The sequence below is a fragment of the Candoia aspera genome, chromosome 8, assembly GCF_035149785.1.
Source record: "Candoia aspera isolate rCanAsp1 chromosome 8, rCanAsp1.hap2, whole genome shotgun sequence".
NCBI classification, from domain to species: Eukaryota; Metazoa; Chordata; class Lepidosauria; order Squamata; family Boidae; genus Candoia; species Candoia aspera.
Window position 1 is genome coordinate 41,037,757 of NC_086160.1, and position 24,179 is coordinate 41,061,935.

The 24,179-nt window shown below is 38.3% G+C and overlaps 1 protein-coding gene across 2 annotated transcripts in view; it reads left to right on the forward strand.

The window, feature by feature from the left end:
* The window catches only part of RNF150 (ring finger protein 150), a 94,792-nt gene that overhangs the window by 64,387 nt on the left and 6,226 nt on the right, over positions 1-24,179 (forward strand). The window contains exons 3-6 of one of the 2 annotated variants that reach the window (XM_063310507.1): positions 10,338-10,409; positions 10,778-10,860; positions 11,517-11,613; positions 14,239-14,449. In XM_063310507.1, coding sequence (XP_063166577.1) covers positions 10,338-10,409; positions 10,778-10,860; positions 11,517-11,613; positions 14,239-14,449 — 463 coding nt within the window. Of the gene's footprint in view, positions 1-10,337; positions 10,410-10,777; positions 10,861-11,516; positions 11,614-14,238; positions 14,480-24,179 lie in introns of those variants that run through there. The other variant, XM_063310506.1, reaches the window with a different exon arrangement.

Consider the following 24,179-nt stretch of genomic DNA (forward strand, 5'->3'; position numbering starts at 1 on the left):
GTAACATAAAGTTGGATCCACTCAGTGTGGTCTCCCGTTGTTAGTTGCAAAGGTTCTGTGAAACTTCTAATCGGCCCTGCCTTGAGGGGCTGGCCGTCAATGGTCTCAACTTCTATGGGACATGGCAATTCTATGGTCGGGATGTTGAGGTCTTGTACAGTCTACATCAATAAAATTGGTGGAAGCTCCGGAATCCAGGAGGGCCTCTAGCTTGACCTGGTGCTCTGGGTTTACGTGCATTATTGTCCTTACTCATGACAATTATGACTGGTAAGTAGTAAAAGGATTGCTTGGAATCCTCAGAATCAGCCCTTCTTAATTGATTGATGGTCTCCCTGCTGAGCTCTGTGGAGGGAGACCGACAGAGTTTCCCTGGTTGGAAGCCGAGGTGGAGGTGGCTCTTGGTTCTGCTGCTTTCCCTGGGGCTCTTACGGAATTTGGTTGGCTTCTCGCTGGGCAAGCTCTCACCATGTGCCCCTGGACTCCGCAGTAGAAACAGAGGGTTTTCTCTGTCCTTCTCTGTCTCTCAGCCTCAGAAATAAGCCTCCTGCTTGCCCCGATCTGCATCGGGTCCTCTGGTCCTGAGTAAAGAGATCCTGTGGAGAGAGCTGGAATTCCTGGAAGCGCTCTGAGGCCCCTGTTTCTCCCTGGCTGCATCTGTCTGAACTCTTCTAGCCTGGCATCTACAACCACAGACAGTTGATAGAAACCTTCTAGGGTAGCTGGTGTTCCCTGGAGCACTAATTCATTTTTAATTTCTTCCTCCAGCCCCTGTTTGAATTGGTCTTTCAAGGCACTCTCATTCCAGTCCAGATCTCCTGCTAACAGCTTGAAATCAGCAATGTAGATTCCCACCCTCTTGTTGCATTGCTTGAGCTTCCGAATTTCCCGGCTGGCAGTGACCTCTCTGATCGGGTCGTCAAAGTGTGCTCGGAACCCTGCCAGAAAATTCTGGTAGTCGTTGAGAATTGGGTCGTTGTTCTCCACCATGGGAATAGCCCATTTGGCTGCTGGTCCCTTTAGCAGACTTAAAATGAAGGTGACTCTGGTTCTGTCTGTGGGAAACTCTGCCGGTCTGCTGTCGAAAAACATTGTCCACTGTGTGAGAAAGGTTCTCAACTGTCCTGCTTCTCCTCCAAACTTCTCTGGTAGACTGCCCTGGGATCTCAAGACTACTGGCGGAGCTGCTGCTGCTGCTGGCACGGGTTGTGGGTTAATCGGAGCTGGTTGTTGTATGTGCTGTAGCATGGCTGCTTGTAATGTGTTGATCTGGAGATCTACTTGTTGGTGTTGTTGTTGCAGGGCTGCTGCCAGTTGTTGGATGGCCTGCCGAATTTCCTGGTTTTCCGAAGACATTTTCCCAAATGTCTCTTCCTTTTTTTTTTGTTCCTCCCTCTTTCAATGGGAGTACGAGTTTGTTAGGGTTGATGTCCTAACAGTCAGGAACCACGCTGAGACAAGGAATAGGTCTCTAGTACTTTATTACTGCTGCATTAGACAGAAAATCCTAACAAACCGAAGAAGTGTGGGAAAACCCAGACAGATAAACCCCAAAAGTCAAGGCAGGTCTGATCTGTGTCTCTTTGAATGGCCGCTTAACTCCTCAGTACTACGCATGCGTTTTCCCCCCTGGATAGGGCCCCCCTCCTGCTCACCATCAGTACTCATGACACAGGTTGGAGTTATAGTTTGGAAATGTTTTATGTAAATTGGTCAGAACCTATATAAGGTGGTGGTATATATATACTGTATATTTGTTAATTTAAAAAACATTATTCTAACTTGCTTGAATCAGCTGTAGAACCAATTTCACATGAAAAACATCTGTGTTGTGCAATTCTAGGCAGGTACGGTACTTCACTAGTGTATAGTGATTCCAGAAGCAGGAAGGCACATATGTATTCCTGGATTACGCTTGGTTTTATAATTTGATTTTTCATTTCATGTACAAAACTATTAATAGAGGCAAAGTGTATGTCAGCATTTTGTTTATATGGGAAAGAAATATAGCAGTGTAATCCAGTCAAAATCTTTGAACATTTAGTTGATAATATAGAGTGGCAACTAATCTTGTGCCTGATTAATTGATTATCTACATTCAGTAACTCATAAGTTGAAAGAAATTTTTCCTGGGCTTGCCTTGTTCCTCTGCTTGGCATATTCCCCTGACCCTTGATTAGACTTACTCTTTCTTGCATTCCTTTCTTCCACTGCTCAGCCTGGAACAGAAGTGGCTTCATGTCTAAGCAGCAAAAGGGAAAATGGGAAGAAGTGGGTTATTCTATAAGTACATGGATGCATTTGTATTCATGGGCTACAACACACCAAGCAGTGCAAATGTTTTATGCAAGAGTTAGTAATATGGCACTTTCTGGAAGTTTAGAATTGTCATTCCTGTATTCTATAACTAACAGGACAGTGAATAGAGTATGTAAGAATGGTAGTCCAAAATATCCAAATATTGCTAGGTTACCTGCTCCTAAAGGCAATTGTCCATTTGCCTTTTAAAAAATGTCAGTCCTGTCCTCCACTGCATGGTTTAAAATAGAGAACAACAGAAAAACCTCTATATATGTATATATATACACAGAGACACATATATAACACTAATTTGAAATTTTATCTGGTGTATACGTACTGCTCCGCTCTTCATTGAAACCTGACATGTTGTCTTGAGACAAAAAAAAATTGGAAACAGATGGATAAGAAATTATTCACATTCCAGTCTTACATGAACAAATGTGGCATAAATTTTCCAAGTGAACAGGCAGGTAGTAAAATGTGTTTTGCTTTCCTCAGTGTAGTTCAAAATAGTTTGAAATCATGCTGATTTTGTCCATTTAACTCCTTTGTCATGCTCCCAGATCAAATTCCAAGAACATCTGATCCGATTTGCATGCATGAATGGAATCAGCACGGGTTGAGACTTGCGAGTCAGTAGAAATGGGAGGGGGGACAGGCCAGGAGTGTGAAAGCATCTTGTTTGGACTATCTCCGGCATCCAAGGTCAGCTGGCAGAGGCGTTGCAGACATCTGCACAGAACTGAATGGACTGGCATGAAAAGCAGGGCTGCATACCGAAGAAGGGGGAGGGGGTTGAATTCATTGGACTGTTTAACTTAGGGAAAGTGCAGGAACTTCTATTCACAACTTTTTTTCTATACTGCACACTACAATCCATTAAATAGATTTCTACTTAACACATACGAATGGATTTAATGGTAAACTGAATAGGCAGTCATCACATAAAGTCCCAGGGCGAAGCAGAATTGGATGACTGAATGCCAAACTGCTTTTGAGCATCTGAAGGCTCTCTTTACAACTGAGCCCATATTAAAGCATCCTGATCCTGAACAACTGTTCATAATCCAAGCAGATGCATCAGATATGGTGGTGGGGGCAATACTCTTACAACAAGACCCCAAAGGCGCCTTGCACCCTTGTGCTTATTTGTCTCATAAATTCACTGACACCGAGCACAGATGGCATGTGTGGGAGAAAGAAGCTTTCGCAGTGAAATCAACTCTTGTAGCTTGGCGACACCTTTTGGAAGGAACCAAACATCCCTTTGAAGTATGGACTGATCATAAAAATTTAGAGGCGTTATGCACACCTAGGAAATTGAATGCCAAGCAACTTCGTTGGGTGCAAATTTTCAGTCGATTCGATTTCACATTAACCTATTTTTCTGGCAAGAAAAACTTTTTAGCAGATGCCCTTTCTCACCTTCCCCAACACAATAGCAAGCAAAAGGAGATTGTGGACACAGTTTTCTCTTCCAGACAGTTAGGCTTAGCAGCCATAACTCGCGGCCAAGCTGCAGCAAAGAAAGTGAAAGTCCCAGGCAATTTGCAACAAGAGTTGTGAACGGTGCTAAAATCTGACCCTTGGTTACAAACTAACAAAAATACTTTAACCGAGCTGAATGACTTGTGGTATTCTGCTGACAAACTTTATATCCCTGAACTGGTGTGGGCTAACGTTTTATACCAATCTCATGACAATAAGACCGCTGGCCATTTCGGGTTTGTCAAAACCCTACATTTAGTATGCTGGCAATTTTGGTGGCCCACTTTGCGCACAGATGTCAAAGACTATGTAACTAGCTGCCCCATTTGTGCCAGGTCTAAGAAAAAAGGGGGAAAACCTCAAGGGCTTCTTTAGCCTGTGGCTGAACCTTCCAGACCTTGGAAACAGATTGCCATGGATTTTATTGTGAATTTACCTGAAAGCAAGAACAAAACTGTCACCTGGGTGGTCATCAATCTATTTTCTAAATAAGCTCACTTCTTACTGTGTACAAGGATCCCAACGGCTCCCCAACTCACCAAGCTATTCTACAACATGTGTACCGTCTACGTGGGTGTCCCGAACGTGTGATTTCTGTGATTTCTGATCACAGAATTCAATTCACATCCAAATTTTGGAAATCTTTCCTAAAACTGATTGGTACCAAACAAGCTTTGAGCTTGTTGAACCATCCTCAAATGGACGGATCAACTGAATGAGCTAACTACTCTCAAGCAATTCCTTAGATGTGTCATGAGCACCGATGGTGAGCAGGAGGGGGCCCCTATCCAGGGGGGAAAATACATGTGTAGTAGAGAGAATTTGAGCTGTCATTCAAAGAGACACAGAACAGACCTGCCTTGACTTTTGGGGTTTATCAGTATGGGTTTTCTCACGCTTCTTCAGTTTGGTAGGATTTTCTGTCTACTGTAGCAGTAATAAAACACTAGAGACTTATTCCTTGTCTCGGCATGGTTCCTGCTAGTCAGGACAGATGTTATATAAATTACCAAGAAGATTACTGGGTTGACCTTCTCTCTTTTGCTGAAGTCGCCTATAATAATGCAGTCCACCAAAGCACTGGTTTCTCTCCTTTTCAAGTTGTTAATGGTCAGGACTTTGTATCCATTCCTGAACTGCCTCTTTCTCCACCAGAAAATTGCTCCGCTGCAGACTGGTGCAAAAGGGTTGCTTCAGCTTGGACAGTCATTCAGCAAGCTCTAACTGATGCACAAAACACTTATAAGAAAGTTGCCAATTGCAAATGCTCTCCTGAGAAACCCTTGAAGATTGGTGATAAAGTCTATCTCTCTACAAAATTCCTCCATTCAACTCAACCATCCAAAAAACTTGGACCAAAATTTATAGGACCTTTTCCTATTACAAAAATCATTAATCCTGTCACTGTTCAATTACAACTTCCCCATAATTTAAAGAGACTCCACCCTGTGTTTCACTGCAGCCTATTGAAACCTCTTCATGAATTGTCATGATGGCACCCATCTTCACTTACACCCCCATCATGATTGACGGAGAACAGCATTTCGAAGTTAAAGAGATTTTGGATTCTCACAGACCCCATGGCTCCTTACAGTACCTAGTTTGCTGGAAACATTTTCCTGATAATGAATGGGTTTCCAGTCATCATATTAATGCACCTGTTTTGCTTAAAAACTTCCATGCTAAATACCCTAACAAGCCTGCTCCCTAATATATTCTTTCCTCCATTTCTTTAACTCCCTTGCATTGTTCTTCCTTTTCACTAATTGTATATACCTTTTCACTAATTGTTTTTAAGGTTTTTTTTTCAGATGGGCAATATGTCATGCTCCCAGATCAAATGTTCCCAGAACATCTGATCCTACTCACATGCATGAATGAAACCAAAATGAGTTGAGACTTGCAAGTCAGTAGAAGTGGGAGGGGGGACAAGCCAGGAGTGTGAAAGCATCTTGTTTGGACTATCTCTGGCATCCAAGGTCAGCTGGCAGAGGCGTTGCAGACATCTGCACAGAACTGAATGGACTGGCACAAAAAGGGGGCTGCATACCAAAGAAGGGGGAGGGGGTTGAATTCATTGGACTGTTTAACTTGGGGAAAGCTCAGGAACTTCTATTCACAACTTTTTCTCTGTACAGCACACTACAATCCATGAAAGAGATTTCTATTGAACACATATGAATTGGATTTAATGGTAAATTGAGTAGGCAGTCATCATATCCTTTATCTTTTAAAATGAGATCATTTGCAACACAGGTAGACCTCACTTACTGACTGCCTTGTTCAGTGACCGTTTAAGTTACAACAGTGCTGAAAAAATAACTTTACAACCAATGCTGGGTTTACAACCTTTGCAGCTTCCCTCAGTCACATGATTGCCATTACAGTCAGTACATGTTGTCCTGTGCCTGACCTGTTTTTCTTTCTTTTCCCCCTTGCAGAGGAGAGAGATTGGAGAGGAAGGGGTTACAAGAGAGTAAACAGGCAGACATGGGGAATACACATAGAAAGGAATGCAGTGGCACCAGCAGCCCCAAGTGCGTTCAGGGCTGGGAGCTGGGAGCATGCTATGCAAACAGCCCAGTGCATTCCCCATTGTTTACCTGCTTACTCTCTTGTAATCCCTTCCTCTCCAATCTCTCTATTCTGTGAAGGGGTGGGGAAGAAAAAGAAGGGTCAGGCATAGAAGAGTTCGCCTATAGAAATCACTTGGTTTTTTTCTTTTTCCCCCCTTGCAGAGTGGAGAGATTGCTTGAATGAGCAAGAGGGGAGGGGGAAAGAAAAAAGAAAAAAAAAACAATCAATCTCTATAAGCAATCTCTCCTGCACCTGACCCAACAGCTGTGATGGGCAGAGGATGTCAATATCTAGTGGTGATGACCATGAACTATAGAAGATTGCAACTTGGAATGTAAGAGAAGTAACTGAAGAGCACGAATTAAAAAATTAAATGAAATAAAGAGATATGTTACATGTTTATGAAACTAAGAATGGGGAGAAATAAAATAAGATGAAAATGCTCTGATTTTGTGGAATGCATCTGATAAATATATGCAGGAATGTGAAGATTTAGGTTTACTTAAGAACAGAAGGAATATTAATAAGTTTACTTAAGAACAGAAGAAATAAAAGTATATTAATGTACGAATTGGTTTTATATAGATTGTTGTGGTGTATATGAAAAAAGCAATTCATCATTTAGTAGTATGTTATGTGCCAGTGAATGACAATAATGAAAGAAACAAGGATGGTGTTATAGCTTCTATCAATTGTTCTGTTCTTTACCTATGCATTTTCTATCTTAGCATTACTTAATCCTTTTCTATCCATCCATCAATCCATGTCCTACTATTTCTGACAAGGTCCCAGACTTACTCTATTACTCTCTCTTGATGTGTTTCTCTACCCTTTCTCCCTCTTTATCTCCTGAAGCTAGTCACCATTTGGGCCTTGATAGCTATCATGGCAGCTGCTCTGGACATGACTCACTGGCTCATAGGCAAACTTTCATGATAACTTTCTCCATGCCTCAACTGTGAACACAACTGTAAAACTGCTGGCTGCTTGGCATTATGGGGACTGGGGTAGTCCAGTCCCACCCCCTATCTATGTCTACATACAGAACATGTAAAAGAGCAGATAGATTTCTTCAGCAGTCATCCTACAGTTTGATTCAACATTGTCATTTAAGTATATCAGCTCCTATATACATATGGAAAAGGAATTGATTATGGAAAAGCATGATTGATTAATATAAAATCAGAATTAGTGAATAATACAAGGGTAATTACAGTTTCTAGGTGTGTGAGAAAAAAAAAAGTGGAAGGAGAATGGATACAGGAAGGGAAAGTCCATCCTGTAAGTAGTAGAAGACAGATCAATCTCCCAACTGAATGAATGGAAAGTGCATGTAAGGAAGATGATGTAAACGCTTTTGAGAAGGGAAAAACATAGAGGACATTTTTCCTTTCATCTCAGGATCTTTGTCCTTCAGGTGGGGGGACCATCACCACCAAAGGCAATAGTACATAGTGCAACAATTGTACAGGTTTATTGAATCCAAGGTTGAATACAATCCCTTTAATATATTTCTCAGTTCCAGCAAAACTAATTAGAGATACACATCACTGATCCACACTATTTTCACAACTAATATAAGCAGAGAAGTTATATAAATTAGTAATTGATTACCAAAAGTTGTCCTACAACTGCTTGATTCCAGAAATATTTTCCAGTATAGAAAAGATTGTGAGAGAAGTAGCACACAAAATGCAACAAACCATCATGATCACTAGAAGGGGTCATTTGCTGGGCAAGGCTGCAAAGAGGTTCCATTCCATTAAAGCATGGCTTCTCTCTGGTTCAGCTAGCCCTTGGCCTCTGTATGTCCAAACTATAATTCCAGAAGCTTCTTGGAACAGAATGAAAAGTGTTACACTTCAGAGTACTCTAAAGGTTATACTATAATGAGAAATATGAAAAGGGATGCCTGGTGGGATTACGAAGTGAAAGAGGCTGTGGGTAAGAAGAAATTATGTGAAAAAATGCATGTAAGAAAATGGATTGTGGAAAAATAAGGATAATGGTTATTGTATAACATACATAGAAAGAAAATGATAGCTGCAAAGAATGTAGTCAAAAAGCAAGAAATGGTTAAGATTAAAAGAATAGAGACAAATAAAAATGGAAATAAAAATGTTTTGGAAATGGATTAAAAAGAGTTAACAAGCCTCCAGCAGCATGAATGGAATTAAAAATGAAAGTGTTTAAATTATTTGAGATGAACTGAAGTAACAGAATGCTGGAAGGAGTATTTTTGAGGTGTGTACGGGAAAGATAGTGGTATGTTCAAAAATGGAACTGAAATGGATGCTATACATTCAAGAAAGAAAATGATGAAAGGGAAATCATAAATCCTTAGAGAATGTGGAAAAATTATAAGGCTGTAGGTGTAGATGGTGCAACTGGAGAATAAATGTAATATTTAGCAAATGTTTAAGCATTGTGTAGGGAGTAAGTTAATGTGTGATGTCCTCTTGATTGTTTAATGCATTTATGGACTAATGTATAAAGACAGCCTGTGGTGACTTTGCAGGCATATTGGCCAGAGACATGAATGTCCGGGTACTCTGTATCACGTGATGCATGTGGCAGCATGTTTGAGCTGAGAACTCAAATGATTTGCAAATGAGAGATTGTATGATGCACCAAAGAGTGTGGATCTGAAAATAAATTATATACAAATGACAAAAAATTAGAGCAAGTAGAGAAATGTGTGTACTTTGAAAGAAGGAAAATGTGTACTAAAGAAGGAAAAATGGATGGAAGTATTCTGAAGTGTGCCAGTGCTGGTAGAATGGTAATAGGTATATGTGTTCTCTTGTGAGAAATACATCTTTGTGAAAAGAAGAAATGTCTATGTTTAAGAGCATATTTCTGTCCACTTTGTTAAATGAAAAGAGTTGGGCATGTTGGCAGACATACAAGCAACTTGAATGCGGTGGGAATGGGGTACTTAAGAAGTGTATGTGATCAAATTGGAAGAGATAGGGTCAAGAATGAATGGTTCCTGAATGAATGTGGGTTGAATTTGAAAATGAATGATGGAAGAAGTATGCTGAGGTAGCTGATTCTTATTGATAGCATGAGCAACCATCAGATTGCAAAACGAATATATGAAGGAAAGGGAATGGATTCAGAAGAAGACGACTGAAGAAGTCATAGTTGGACAGAGCTGATGAAAGATCTCCTGATGAAAGGGTGAGAAATTTAAAGAACAAAAGGCATTGTATGAATCAATGTGCGGATGCGATGGAAAAAAGGATGGTTTGCTCTGTGAGGAGAGGAAAGTATAGAGGCATATAATGAATTATATTTATGTAAAATAGGTTTGCTGTAGCTGTATTTCCTTTATCTCCTGCTTTTAATTTCTTTTATCTACTACTAGATAAATTTCTTTATCTTTATCTACTACTAGATAAATTAGATAAATCTTTTATCTACTACTAGATCTATCACTTTTTTCCTGCATTTTGCATAATATTGCTTACCCTAAATGGAATAACGTGGTAGGTAGGTATGAATGAATTTGGGACCTTCTGTGTGGAAATCATATGACTTGATAATGAGTTATGTTCCCTCTTCAATTATAGATGTCCTTGGTTTTAGCCTTAATTTTTAAAATATCCATATACATTCTTTATTTTGTAGGGTATTAACCTGTTTTTATGGATTTGTGCAAGTCACTGGTTAACTAAACAGCTAGCTAGTAAATTAAAGTATAAGACATAGAAAACAAGGAAGGATCTATTTTAAAAAAAACTTCAGTAACAAAATCTCACATTTTTTGCTTACCAGTACAGTAGGTTCATAATTTAATACTTTTAATCTGTGTTATGTTAAGTGTTTTGCAGAGTTTGTTTCCTGTTTTTCTTCTTCTGTTTTAAATGATCTTGAATTAGTATTAATGCAAGAGGTAATCTGTATGGAGGTATATCCTAGAAGTACTGTATAAAATGATTTGGGCTTTTTTTTTTTTTAATTTTCAGCGCCGTCTTGGAGATGCTGCAAAGAAAGCAATCAGCAAACTACAAGTCAGAACAATAAGGAAAGGAGATAAGGTAATTTTAAAAACCACTTTGTTCAGAGACAAGCATATTAAGGGCAAAATAATAAAAAATAAAAGTAGAGGTTTTTTACTTGCAACTACAAAATGGAGTGTGTAAGACCTCGACTAGTCAGAGTTTGAAAGATTGGATAAACCAAGGAAGGCTCATGCAAAGCTACCATTTTCAAAGTGATCTGGAGTTTAGACTGCCCATGTACATATACCACAAGGAAAAGAACAGGATAGGCTCTGTTACATGCTACTGCCATTCATTTGCACATGGATGTTGGCCTAGATCAACAAGGACATATCTGTGTGCATTTCACTCGGCTTGGATTTTTATTGTTAAAAATATTAATTAGCATTATTACTGTTTTTTAGGAAACTGAGTCTGATTTTGATAACTGTGCAGTGTGTATTGAGGGTTACAAACCAAATGATGTTGTCAGGATCTTGCCTTGCCGGTAAGTTATTATCATAAATTTTCCCAACAAATTTAATAAAGTAATTGATTTTTAAAAAATTCAGAACCTTTCTCAAAGTTTCATTAGGTTGCATGATATAGAAGTTTGTACTTTTGGATTCCAGGCCTAGCACTTGACACATTTATTGTGTACACTCACTATGTTAATTAATGTTCTGTAATGTCACAGTATTTGGGGTGACAAGTTCACGACTACTGTCATAATAAATAAAATACAATGAACTGTTTATTTGTCATACTGGGAGAAATGTCTAATTATTTCTAAGTTTGGAGTTATCATGGACAATGGATTTGTTCATTTATCTATGCTGTTTTTCACATATATCCAAAAGGGATGACCTTTTTAAAATTTTCTATAATAATAATAATAATAATAATAATAAAAAGCTATCTTATCTACTTTATTTCATTCTCTAAGGATCTAATACTGCATCATAAACAGCTCCAAAATAATTTTCTTTTTTTTAGCTCAGAGGCTTTAGGATTTTCTTTTGATTAAAATGTTGCCTGCACAAATATACCATTAATTTAGATATTTTATATTGCACAATAAATTATTTCAACTTAATTTTTGAAAATTAAGACCTTTATAGAGGAAAAAAATTGAACTACATGTCATTTTCCTTCATTTCACAGGCATCTCTTTCACAAATCTTGTGTAGATCCATGGCTCCTAGATCATCGTACCTGTCCTATGTGTAAAATGAACATACTAAAAGCACTAGGAATTCCGGTAAGCATGCCAAGTAATAAAATAAGTAAAAGTGTATTTTGTGAATATAAGTTTTATTCTTTTTTTATAATGAAAAGCAAGTCATATATACTAATTTATAACTAAAAGCAAATAATATATTCCCATGTGCAGACGATATCTGAGTATTCTAGAGCCATTTTGTGAACTGCTCTTAAAAAAGTATGAGTTGTCCTTAATAGGCCATTCTCCACATGAACCATATTATTTAAGTAAATGTAAAGATGGAATTAAAGGAACAATTGTTTGAAGAAAATATGTGATCTGTTTATACTGATAAGGTAAAATCTATACATAAGAATGGCATCGAATACAAACAGAACAGTATGTTAACTAGCCATCATGAATTTCCCATCAGCAAATTCACATCTGTTATTTGGCTTTCTCTGGCCATCTCACCTAGCCTATGCTATTCTCAGCAATAAATGCTAAGAAAGTTGAGGGTCCCTGCACAATGTTCCATATTGTTCAGAGCACAGACTAGAAGGAAAATATATTTATCTGACTAGAGATTCTTGGCTTCTTTGACCATCTTGATGCTTGAAGGTTTTAAAAAACGAAAGTAATTAGAAATTAGCTGCCCATTCAAATAACCTTCCATTTAAGCAACAGTTAAAAGTATCAGCCCTTTCCCTTATTTACCCAAGCTTTACGCCTACTCTGAGTATGAGAGGGAGAAACGCTATGTTTAGGCCGGAGATCAGATTTGTGTCTGATTAAAGAAATTAAGGTTTACTCAGGTGTTTACTGACACAAATGCAAACATTCAATGTGAAGAAAAACTAAATTACAGAGCTGCCTAAAATCTGATCAACTGCTTACAGATGAATTAAAAGAGAAATCCCAAAAGAAGATAAAATGCTCCAGGCAGGATGGCAATAGTCTGCTATGAATGGAAAGCTCTCTCAGAATCTCTGTAAAGATGCTGGAGAGATTTCAAATGACAATTACCAATCCTGCATAGTTTTAAAAGAAAAAAATATATTACATTTTAACCCACAGTTTTTACCAAAGTAAGAATAAAAGCTGAAGCTGAACTGAGCAAGTTGCATAGACAATAAAAGGTGAAAGTCTAAACGCAACACTACAAACAGAAATAAAAACTCTAATGCAGATTCCTAGCTATATACTTTACCTGCTTCTACATAAACAGAATTATCTTCAAGCAAAATTCCTCTGTTTCCTTTACCTGGATCTCTTCCAGCTTCTTGAAATAGTCTGGCCATTTATCAGAGGCTGTTGGGAAGATGGAAGCCCCATTCCTTACCCAGCCTCTTTCCACAGATTTATCCTGAGTTTTGCCTTTTGTTTTAAAACAACCATCCTTTTTCTGCAATCAGCAGAGGGAGGGGCTGGTGTACATTGCTATGTACAGTACATGACCCGAAGTATCTCTCCCTTGTGGGGAAGTGGACTGACAGTCTGGTATAAGGGGGTATAGTCACAACAACACTCCCGCTTAACAAGTCACTTTGCTTGCTACAAATACCATTTCAGAAAAAGACGTTTAAAGATTGATACATCACAGTGTTTCCAAAGGAAAACCCATCATTAACTTCACACTCTAGAAACGCACAACATCAGAAGAAAAATATACCAAAGCCTGACAAGTAGTGCTATGCAGAAGAAATGACCAGTGAAAAGAAACTCAGTTTTTATTAATATATTATGCACTTTTTATTTAATAACATTTACAGAATTGGAGTTACTTGAATTGGAGGTATTAATGGAAGAAAAAAGTTTATCTTACACACATATATTTAGAGGAACCATTTAAAACTGATACCATTTGCACTGGTATTGGCATAAGAGCTGATGAAGAAAATTGTTTTTAAAACATAATGAATTCCTTAAATCTTAAGTTTCCTAAAGCAGTGAAGGTTCAGAAAAAAAGGAGTTGCAGAAAGAAAAAAGATAATCCCTTCAGATGTCATTCAGCTACAACTTTTCCTGATTCTCAAGCAGCTTGGACTTGGCTAGAAAAGAAGTTTTGTTCCAGAAAAACACCAGTTACCTGGGCCTCCTGGATGAGGAAGACTGTTTCATTGTATAATCTATATTGGTATAAAAAGTTAAAAATCATCTTTGCTTGATTAAAAAGTGTTCTTTGAGTGTGTTTCTCTCTGAATATTTTCACTGAATCTATGCTGTGAAATAGAAGTACATGTAGTGTGTTATTGAGAATAAATGGCCATAGTAAGCATAAAATGATTTGGATTCCAACTCATGTGAAAATTCTATAAATTCATTTAAGGTCAGTGTTATATAACTGAGTTACTGTTTTAATCCCAGGCAATTTTGCAACAAAAATCTGTCATAACAGATTTATGATAGGCCATTTCTTTCTCAGCACAATATACAAATTAATATAGATTCCATCAACTTGAATTGTATTTTTGTTTAAAGGGAAATGAAAATACATAGTTAGCATATGTGTTTCCTGATAATATATGGAATATATTAATATGGTATAACATATAAAATTGTAGGGATGACTTTTTGGGAGTGGGGGGAAACAGATCTCTTCAATCTATATTGCTCCTAAACATTATCTTTTACAATCTTTCTTCCCAATTCTATGATTCTCTTCTTTTTCATTTCTTTTAGCCCAATGCAGATTGTGTAGATGAAATCCCTCCAGATTTTGAAGCTTCTATAGGAGGACCACCAACCAATCAGATTACAGGAGCTAGTGACATAACTGTGAATGAAAGCTCTATAGTAGTGGATCCTCCTATCCGGACAGTTGGAGTATTACAAGTTATCCAGGATGCAGATCCTCTTCCACAGGCTGGGGAAAGTAACAACACCACAAGCAGTAAGTCCCCATTGATCACTTTACTTTGAATCACAGATGTGATTCAGAAAAGTACCTATGGTGGCTCTTCTGAGATATTTTCAGTTAGTTGATCCTCTGCATTCCAGTTGGAAAGCAGTTCAGTAGAACTGGAATTTCCATGAGGGATTATAGTACAATTAATTTTCTTCTGATATTAATTCAAAACCAAATCTCATTAGTGACATGGAACCGTAGATTCAACATGCTCAGCACATGATTGCTGATTGGCTACGACCATGCTGTTATACTGGAAAATAATGCTTTGCAAGAAGAGATGGGAATGTAGATGTTATAACTACAGTTAACTGCATTACACACCAAATACTGCTTAGCAGAGGGTCTTCTTTGCTCCCACAAATACTATTTTCACATACACACAAAATCCAATAATGAATTTTCTGCATGGTCTTAGATATAAGTCTTTTATATCCAACACTTATCTGAGAAAATAAATGTTTGGAGTCCTAGATGTATACCTTCCTGGAGAGAAAAAGGTTTTGTCTGACCTTTGAGCTGTAAGCACTCTGCTTTCTGACACTTACTCTATCTTCTTCTGAATAGCTCTGGAAACCAGCTGCAAATGTCGGGAGTTTGCCAGTCCTTTCTGCCCTTCTAATCTTGCTGCTGCAGATTCACTCTTTTATATGCCAGGGGGGAACACAACCCACCTGGAGCTTTCAGGCTAGGGTAGTAAAGGTTTCCCTTGACGTAAAGTCCAGTCGTGTCCGACTCTAGGGGGCGGTGCTCATCTCCGTTTCTAAGCCATTAGAGCCGGCGTTGTCCGTAGACCCGTCCGTGGTCATGTGGCCGGCATGACGACACGGAACGCCGTTACCTTCCTGCCGAAGCGGTACCTATTGATCTACTCACATTTGCATGTTTTCGAACTGCTAGGTGAGCAGGAGCTGGGACTAGCAATGGGAGCTCACTCCGTTGCGCGGATTCGAACCGCCGACCTTCCGATCGGCAAGCTCAGCAGCACAGCGGTTTAACCCGCAGCGCCACCGCGTCCCAATCTCAGGCTAGGGTAGCTGGCCTCAATTTCAGCAACATTTATGCTTCCAAATGATTATAGTCTTTATCATTACAACTCCCAACATGCTAGTTAGTCTCATAACTTTGTGTTAATTCAAGCACCCATTAGTTGCCCTTGCCAATATTAGTTTATAACTGTTCTCGATCATCGACTTTATCTTACCAGATACCTATTACAAGTCGTGTTTTTTGTCCATATTCTTCTGTGATGCTTGGGAAATATTTTTAGAAATATATTCCACTGTCATACAACAGACCAGCAAGGTATCAACATCGTGACAAGAGTTGTGATATTGGTTCAAATCGGGACTGTTTGTAATAGTTTGTAATGTTCATAGCTTGAAAACTGTGACATGTTTTTGTAACTGTCTGATGGTCTCCTGCATCTCTGACCAAGGAGAATCCAGTATCTCCCAGTATACGTTGGAGAAAATAGAAACATAAAGGGAGTGTTAATATCAAACACCGAAAATTCCTTTTCTCTGTACAACTTGGTTATGATTCAAGTCAGTAATGAAGGACTCATTTTGGCAATGAGAAACTTCACCAATATTCTGTTCTGGCAAAAGTTTAACTTTGTTTGCTTATTTATTTAAGGCAGGACTGCCAAACATATTTTCAAATAGAATAACCACCTAGGCCTTAATTAGACCACCAGGGCTGTAAGCCAAAAAGTGGGAAGAATCAGGATAAGTAAATTGTTGGGGGCAAGATAAAAGCAAATTTGGATTTATTGAAATTCAGTGAAATACAGTTAACAGAATTATTTACTATTTTCCCTAACTTTCATATTATATTTTATTATATTATACATTATTTTATCATTCATGGCTACTGTTGAATGGGATCTGAGCACCTCACCCAGGAGTTTGGTAGGGCTGCCGCATGCAGTTCTGAAATAACCAGATTTCCATTTTTGATTTAAAACATTTGCAGGTAGTTATCATTTAGCGACCACAATTGGAACTGACAACTAAGTCGTTAAGCGAAGTTGTCGCTAAGTGAAACTGTGACTGTACTTATGATCTTACTTCAGCTTTCCTTTGCTTTACAGACCTTTGCAATGTTTGGTCATAAAGTTACATTTTCATCACTGTCATAACTATGAACAGTCACTGTGCAAGACAGTCCCTAAATGAGGACTACTGTACCGACTGTCCAGCTGTAAACACTCCCAGAGCAATTTAAAGATCAATGAGAGATAGTCTCTGTCTTCAGGCTTAAAATCTGAAAAGAAACATTCAAAAGGAAAAAGGAAAACTAGAATGCTCAGTGCTGTCTGGAATTTATAACAATCTGTAAAGCTTTAATTTATCTGGAATATTTTGCCTTCTTATGTCTTCCTATGAATAGCTAGAATTTAAATGACTCAGAGAGTAAGGAAGCCTAAAATGGCTGTGGCTCAGCTTCCTTTTTGTCCCTCTGTGACTGGATGATGCAGGAGCTGCTAGATGAGAGTTGAGGAGAGGCAAAGTCTGATGAAGAGGACTGGTTGTGAGTCCATTATGTGAGCTCCTATTTTATGAATGATATTTTGTGAAATGCTTTAGTTCTTTGCAGTTAAAGTTTATTCTTTTCAAAGCTGTATATTAGAAATGCTGTGCTTTAGCTACAGCAAACATTTTAGTTGTTAACCTGCCAGAGTTTGTTGCCTATTTACAGTGGTCAGAGTTCAACACCGGTCATTGCCCTTCTCAAATATCAAGAGTTCATACACTTCCTATTTCTACTGATGTCATCATGACATAGATTTGGTTCCATCTGAGTGAGATTAGAGGTTATAGGTGTCAGGCTACAGGCCATATGTGTCAAATTCTTTCAGAAAGTCCTTCCAATCTACAGTTATAATGGTTAGGCTATAATAGTAGGATTGTTAGATGGAAGCCATTTACAGTAGTTCCCTTGAATGGAAGTTCAAATATGTTGCTTTTTAGGGCACTCTACATAAAACTAAAAAGCCTGAAAACTAATTTCAGTGGTTTCTAAAGGTTGCGGTGATGGTTTTGCTTTTCAAAGGGAAAAATCCTGTTGAAATCCTGCTTTGGGATTTTGTATTCTTGCTATCCCAGCTGTTCACATGATTAATAACATTTCCATGTGGAAAATAATTTCTTAAAGCCTATTTTTAGATTATTATAGGAAAAGCTGAAATAAGGAATGCAAGTATTTTTTTAAGATAGCCTTCAATTATTTGGCACAAGAAAATATAGCTTTAAAGAACTGTGCAAATTGTTATTTTTAAAAAAATATTGAATGTGGCCAAAAAAATTTTTTAGGATCATCTCTGTATAATCTTCTCATCTTGGTATTCTCCAGAAGTGTTAAGATACAACTTCTAAAATCAGATGCTGGCTAGACACTCTGGGAGTTGTAGTCTTAATATCTAGAGAATGCCAAGTTGGAGAAAAATGGCTTCATATGTACATCTTTCCTCTGTGTTCTTTAATACAATAACATTAACAAGTGGCAGTGTTGTTGCATCTCTTTATGATGCAATCATAAGGATGCTTACTCAAAGGTCAATGGCCCTGAATGTCATGGAACTGCTTATTTATAAGCATACTTACTATGGGAGATACATTGGGAGCTAGACTTTCCCAGGGCAGGAACACTGATTTCAAACTGTCAGTAGCACTAAGCATGAGATATACAAAGCAAGGTGTCCATTAAGCTGTGCAAAGCTGAGAAGAAGAATCACCTTATTTAAACTTAAGAACCTGTAAGAAAGGGCTGTACACTTATGTTAGAGAGGGCTGTCAACTGATTTAATCGGCTATATTTCACACTGTAATAAAGACACTTACCTGACTGTGCCCTATCAAATGTCTGCGTAGGTTCTACTGAGTTCAAATTGGCTAAAGGAGGAATGGATTTAAACAGACAATGTCATTGGTCCCAACAGTATCCCAGGTAAATAACAAATAGTTTGCTAGCCCCTTTTTTTAGTGATCAAAAAATCCCCAGATAAACCTGCTATCTCCTAATGATGCTCATAAAACTTCAGAATGTAAGGATTATTTAAATGTTGGATTTGATGCCCTTTGAAACACACACTAGAAACTTTGTTGAATCTATTCCCACTGCATTTCTGAAATCATTTATGTGGAGGCTTTTTGTTTCACAAAGACGTACATAAATACTCAAAGTTACAGTATGTTAAATTTGGCACAGCTGCAGATGTGGGAATACATGTGCAAACAATAGCTGTGTTTGTTGGTTTGGCACACAGCTGATATCAAGGTGTTCAGTTGAGTATACATGATATAAGCTACTGCCAATTTACATGTTGTTGCATTGCCATTCCCTTTTGCTAGCTGTCAGCTGTAGGGGCAAGGCATCATAAATCAGATCAGAGTTCATTATACATAAATCTTATAAGGAACAGAAATGCAAAGTGCTAACTCTATGTCTTTCATACTTGCCTCCAATTTTCCATATATATCATGTTTCTGTGTTGAAGGATCTTATAGCACTTGAAGAATCTTTATGGCCCTCAACAAAATATATCAGCTTGATGTATTTTCTAAGGCACAGAAAATCGCCACAATTCCTATTAGTACTAAATAGAATAATCTCATGCTTATGGAGATGGAGGGGAAAATGGAGGATATCCTACAGCAGGGTTCCTCAACCTTGGCAACTCTCAGCTATGTGGACTTCATCTCCCAGAATTCCCCAGGTAGGTTTGCTGGCTGGGGAATTCTGGGAGATGAAGTCCACACAGCTTAGAGTTGCCAAGGTTGAGGAACCCTGTCCTACAGTATATTCAGGGATACTCCAAGAAGACAAAGGATAGAAAACTGTCTTAACAAAAATGTAAATGGAGGAAATATTTCAATAATAATACAATGGCATGAAATGTAGATAGTCTGAGAAAAAGGGAGAACATACAATCAAATTGAAGAAGGAATAGTATGGAGTGATAGTGGAAAAAAGGGAGAAAAATGGATAAAGATGGCATGGAATAGAATGACTGGGAAAAATAAAAAGCAGGAAATATGAAATAGAGTGAGTAGAATGAGAGATAGAAGAGATGTGCACAAATAGAGACTAGAAACAAACATCACATTCTCTGGAGGTCACTTCCTAGTTCACTGTAAAAAACTTACTTTAAAAGCCTCCAAAAGTGAGCTGAAGCTGTCCTCACAAATAGAGAAATAATTTTTAAAAAGTCTAAATGGGATTAAAGACAAGGGTGCCAGGAATGAGTTTAATCTGCTCATTACAGTTATAAACAAAGAAACAAAGCCATGTTCTGATGAGAATTGGCCACAAGGCTGCCCATACGTATCCCCAGAAAATCAGACCAGCATACCTAGTGAGCATATAATGTTGATTTTTGGAGGAGGGGAAGGATGGACAATGGAATCAAGTAGGTAGAACACTGAATGTGAAAACAGCAGCATTCTGTTCAAGGCCCACTTGTATATTCAGGATATTTGCATAAACATTACCTCCTGGTCGATTGTTGCATTTACATATTGACTTTCTGCATCTGGCATTCTTTCTTTCACTGCTTCGGTAACCATGATCCAAGATGGGGCACACAATGGTTTAGCATGTGGGTGTGCATTACAGAGAAGGAGTTGTAGTTCTTGAAAATAGCATGAAGAGCTATGAGCATAAATTAGTTTTGTACTGAATATAATTGTCCCTAAGAAAACCTTCTGTGGAATTTAAAATGAAAATGTGTTTCTGAATATTGACACTGTTGGGCTGTTTTAGAAGTAAATAATTACATCCTTGTAGTGGAAATTTTAAAAAGAATTATGAAAGGCAATTATTTTGTTTCAAAACATAATATTTTATACTACTAGTTTTACTCTAAGTTTCATTTCCAAGATAGAACATAGAATGTGAATCAACACAATGCTCGTCCCTATGCTCCCTATATTAGAGACATAGGATCACTTTGCACTATGATGCCTTAAAGGTTTATGGCCTCCAGGAAAAATGCAGCCTGACCTGTATAAATTTTTGCATCTTTTGTAAAGAGTTGACCCTATTCCCATTCAGATTTCCTTCCATTCAGGCCTTTTCCACTTGAGAGTCTGAAGGAAAGCACCCTATTGAATATTTCAACTTTGTGTGAACTATACTGGCTGGAAAAAGTTGTAATGTACAGATTCTAGCTAGTTGCAGTTTCATCAAGCATGCAAAGGGCTAGTCCTTTTCAGCTGTAGATACCTTGACACGCTCATGTCTCTTACATCCCTTCCTTGAGGAGAGAAAGAAGCAGAATAAGAAGTGGTGTCTGGATGTCAGTCCTGTCAGAGTGCTAGAAAGTGTTTGGCCCGAGAGATCAGAAAAATCACACACCAGGCATTTCTATAAAAATAAATTTATTTACAGAAAGGACAAAAACATATTTACAAGCTGTGCATTCAAACGCGCTCAGAGAGGACTGGGGTGCAACTGGGCTGGAAGGCTACAAAAGCGAAACTAAAAAACAAGTCCAGGCAAGTTCCTCACCCAGGCAATGCAGCTTTAACACCCAAACTGAGGACAATAAAGTTCGACCTCTTCACCCTGCCGATACTTAAGGAAGTACTCAGTTACCATGGTAACCTAGTGGCTTGGTCTGTGCAAAAACAAAGAAATGCCAACAAGTCCAACATGAGCCAGGTCAAGAAACGGACACTGCAGGGATTCTGGGAATGCCACTTTGTAGTTATAGAAAAAAATAACAGAATCTTGAAAGCTTATCCAACTTTTCCTGTCCAATCTTATAGTAAGCAAATCAAGGTAGGATTATTTTAAGATTTTTTTTCCTCATGCTTTACCTCTTTCTCAGAACTGTGTAATCTCTTCTACAAGTCCTTCCTTCCACCATTCCTTCCACCATTAATGGCTATTGATACCTTCTGCAAGGTCAGCTATAAATTCCTTTATGCCAGTCTAGTCCTAGCTCTTACTTCATGGATCTGAAATGCCCAGGCTGAAGTCACCATGGATTTCAATAATTCCCAAGTAGTTGGTACTGTGCGCACTGAAGGGAAGGCAAAGTTGAAGAAGGATGTTCCTCCAGGTGAAAGCATTCAGTGGAGTGGACACTTTATTTATTTATTTATTTACTTACTTACTTACTATTCTGCCTATTATTTTTATAAATAACTCAAGGCAGCGAACATATCTAATACTCCTTCCTCCTCCTATTTTCCCCACAACAATAACCCTGTGAGGTGAATTGGGCTGAGAGCAACTGGCCCAAGGTCACCCAACCAGCTTTCATGCCTAAGGCAGGACTAGAACTCTCGGTCTCCTGGTTTCTAGCCTGGTGCCTTAACCACTAGACCTTGCATGAGATGGGTGGGGCTTTTTTCATAGCTGGCTTAGATTTTGAAGATCTCAAGAGCATGGATGGAGTATATTCAATGAAGCAAGAGATGTAGCTGCATTACTTTGGAGGGCTGTAGTTTCCACTAGTGCCTATGGAGTAGGATTAACTTCGTGGCTATTGCACTGTCCTTGTAGCCCCACCCATCCGACTCTATAAATTTTGGCTATAAAGGCAAAGGGTCAGTAATAAGTAGGTTTGCCACCTTGGTCATCATTTATATATTCTTGTATGGTCTATTATCACATATTTATAGTAACTAGCAGAATGTGCTTTAAAAATGCCCCATTCTAGTATAGATTGCTACAGGGGTATTCAATTTGACTTAATCCCTAGATCTAGAGTCAGACTTGAAAAATGAAGCTCAATTCTCCTTTTGTCTAGAGAAAAACACAAATGCCTGTTACAATTTTTGTCTGTTTTTAGTTTAATGAGATGAGATTTACCAGCAAGCTAATTTTTAGAAAGAGATAAAGAATGCTAATTTTCATAGTAACTGGTGCAAGAAGCTACAAGTATGCTTCTTTAATTTTATTTAAATCCTCCCTCCCCTTCTTCCATGCTGTTTTATGCAACATGTTTTTTGGTGTTGGGTTTCTTGGTCTGATGCTATCCTTTGCATTGTCCTGAGGCTCTGGAAAAACAAAGTGGGACTGAAGTTTGATTGAACATCAGACTGGAGCAGGTGCAGGTAGAGATGCATCTGATCCAGCCGAGGGGCAAGAAGATGTAGTCTGAATGTGACACTTACCTCTATTCTCAGTTTTGTGGCTTATGGACTGAAGCAATAAAACAGAAGGCAGATTTCTTCTCACTCTCTCCATTTCTGACTAGTACTTCAGTCTGACTAGTACTTCAGTCAGAATGGGCAGTAATAATATTCCAACCTGAAACAAGGCAAATTCACATGTTCAGAGTGACCTTATTTCTCTCAGCTGTAATGCAGAGAACATTGCCAGGGCACATTCGGCAGTCTGGTTGAGCTACCTTGGAGATAAAATGTGAGTCTTTTTTCATTGTCTTACAACGGAAAATGCCAATACTTAAATAGAAGATCTCACAAATAATTAAATCCAATCCTGAATACAGTTAAGACGAGACTTTCCTGTGTGCATCAAACATAATTTCCAGTTTTGTATTAACTGGATTTTTTTAAAAGGATGCCAAATTTAACTGATATAATCCAGGAAAATACAGTATTCTTGGACTGGATAGAATGTTTCTCACTGAAGAAACTGATACAGTAGCATCTCCTCTCAACACAAATTGCTTTTCAAGTATATTACCTCTGTAAGTAAATATGTAGGGCTGTTTTTGAGCCTGTACTGTGGCTAAACGCAACTTTCTTTGAATAACAACCATTGCTAAACATAATACTAGAGAACTGAGTCACAAGGAAGCAGGACTTTTAATTCTATTGAGATTTCAGGATGATTAGTCAGATCACCCCATAGATTAGCTTGGCCTACCTGCTGCCCTTTAGACCAGTTATCAAACTACAGCTCTCGACCTGCACCGCCCTGTGTGTACTGACCTGGGATCATGGGACTTGTAGTACAGGTGGAGGCTGCCAGTTCAGAAAAAGCAGTACTGGAGGAAAATAAAATCAGATGTATTTCTGTCTCGGGTTTATTTTTTAAGAAAAAAAATGCACTAACAGCTTGCTTATTTTTATGTGATACTCAGGGGTGTCTGCAGAAAGGTTAAAAAAAAATCATGATGGTAGCCTAACCATCTGCTCAAAGCCCCACCCATACCTATGGTGATGCTACCTTTGATGAATATTATGCCTATGCATAAGGTAAAAAAAGGTAATGCCCATTTCAAGTCAGGCTCAACACCTGGTGATTCCATGGACAAACTCAGGATATTTCTTGACTACATGGAAGTGGGCTGCTTTTTAACTTCTTGGATTAGCCTTGAGCCCAGATCCCCAGAAGCCTCCTATCCCAGTATGAAGCAGATCTGACTTTGCACAAGGGCTGCCAGATGATAAGCTGCTATGTTGAGGCCTAAGTGAAAGGTGATGGCTATTTCATATGATTATACTGACCTTTTTAAATCTGGTGCACCATCCATTGGGGGTCTTTTTTCCTTTTTGTTAGAGTTTTCCACTAGAATAAGAAGTTATTGGAACTTGAAGAACATGAACTGAGATTTGGGTGGCATGCTTATTTGTGGTATGATGAGGTTAATAAAGATTTTAAAAATCATTTCATTAGGAGTGCCATACTGAAGGTTTAGAATAAATATAAAGCAAGATTGTCTCCTAATGTACTATTGTGGTTATCACCTCAAGAAGCATTTGTCAGAAGAGAAAATATGGGGAAAACAAGC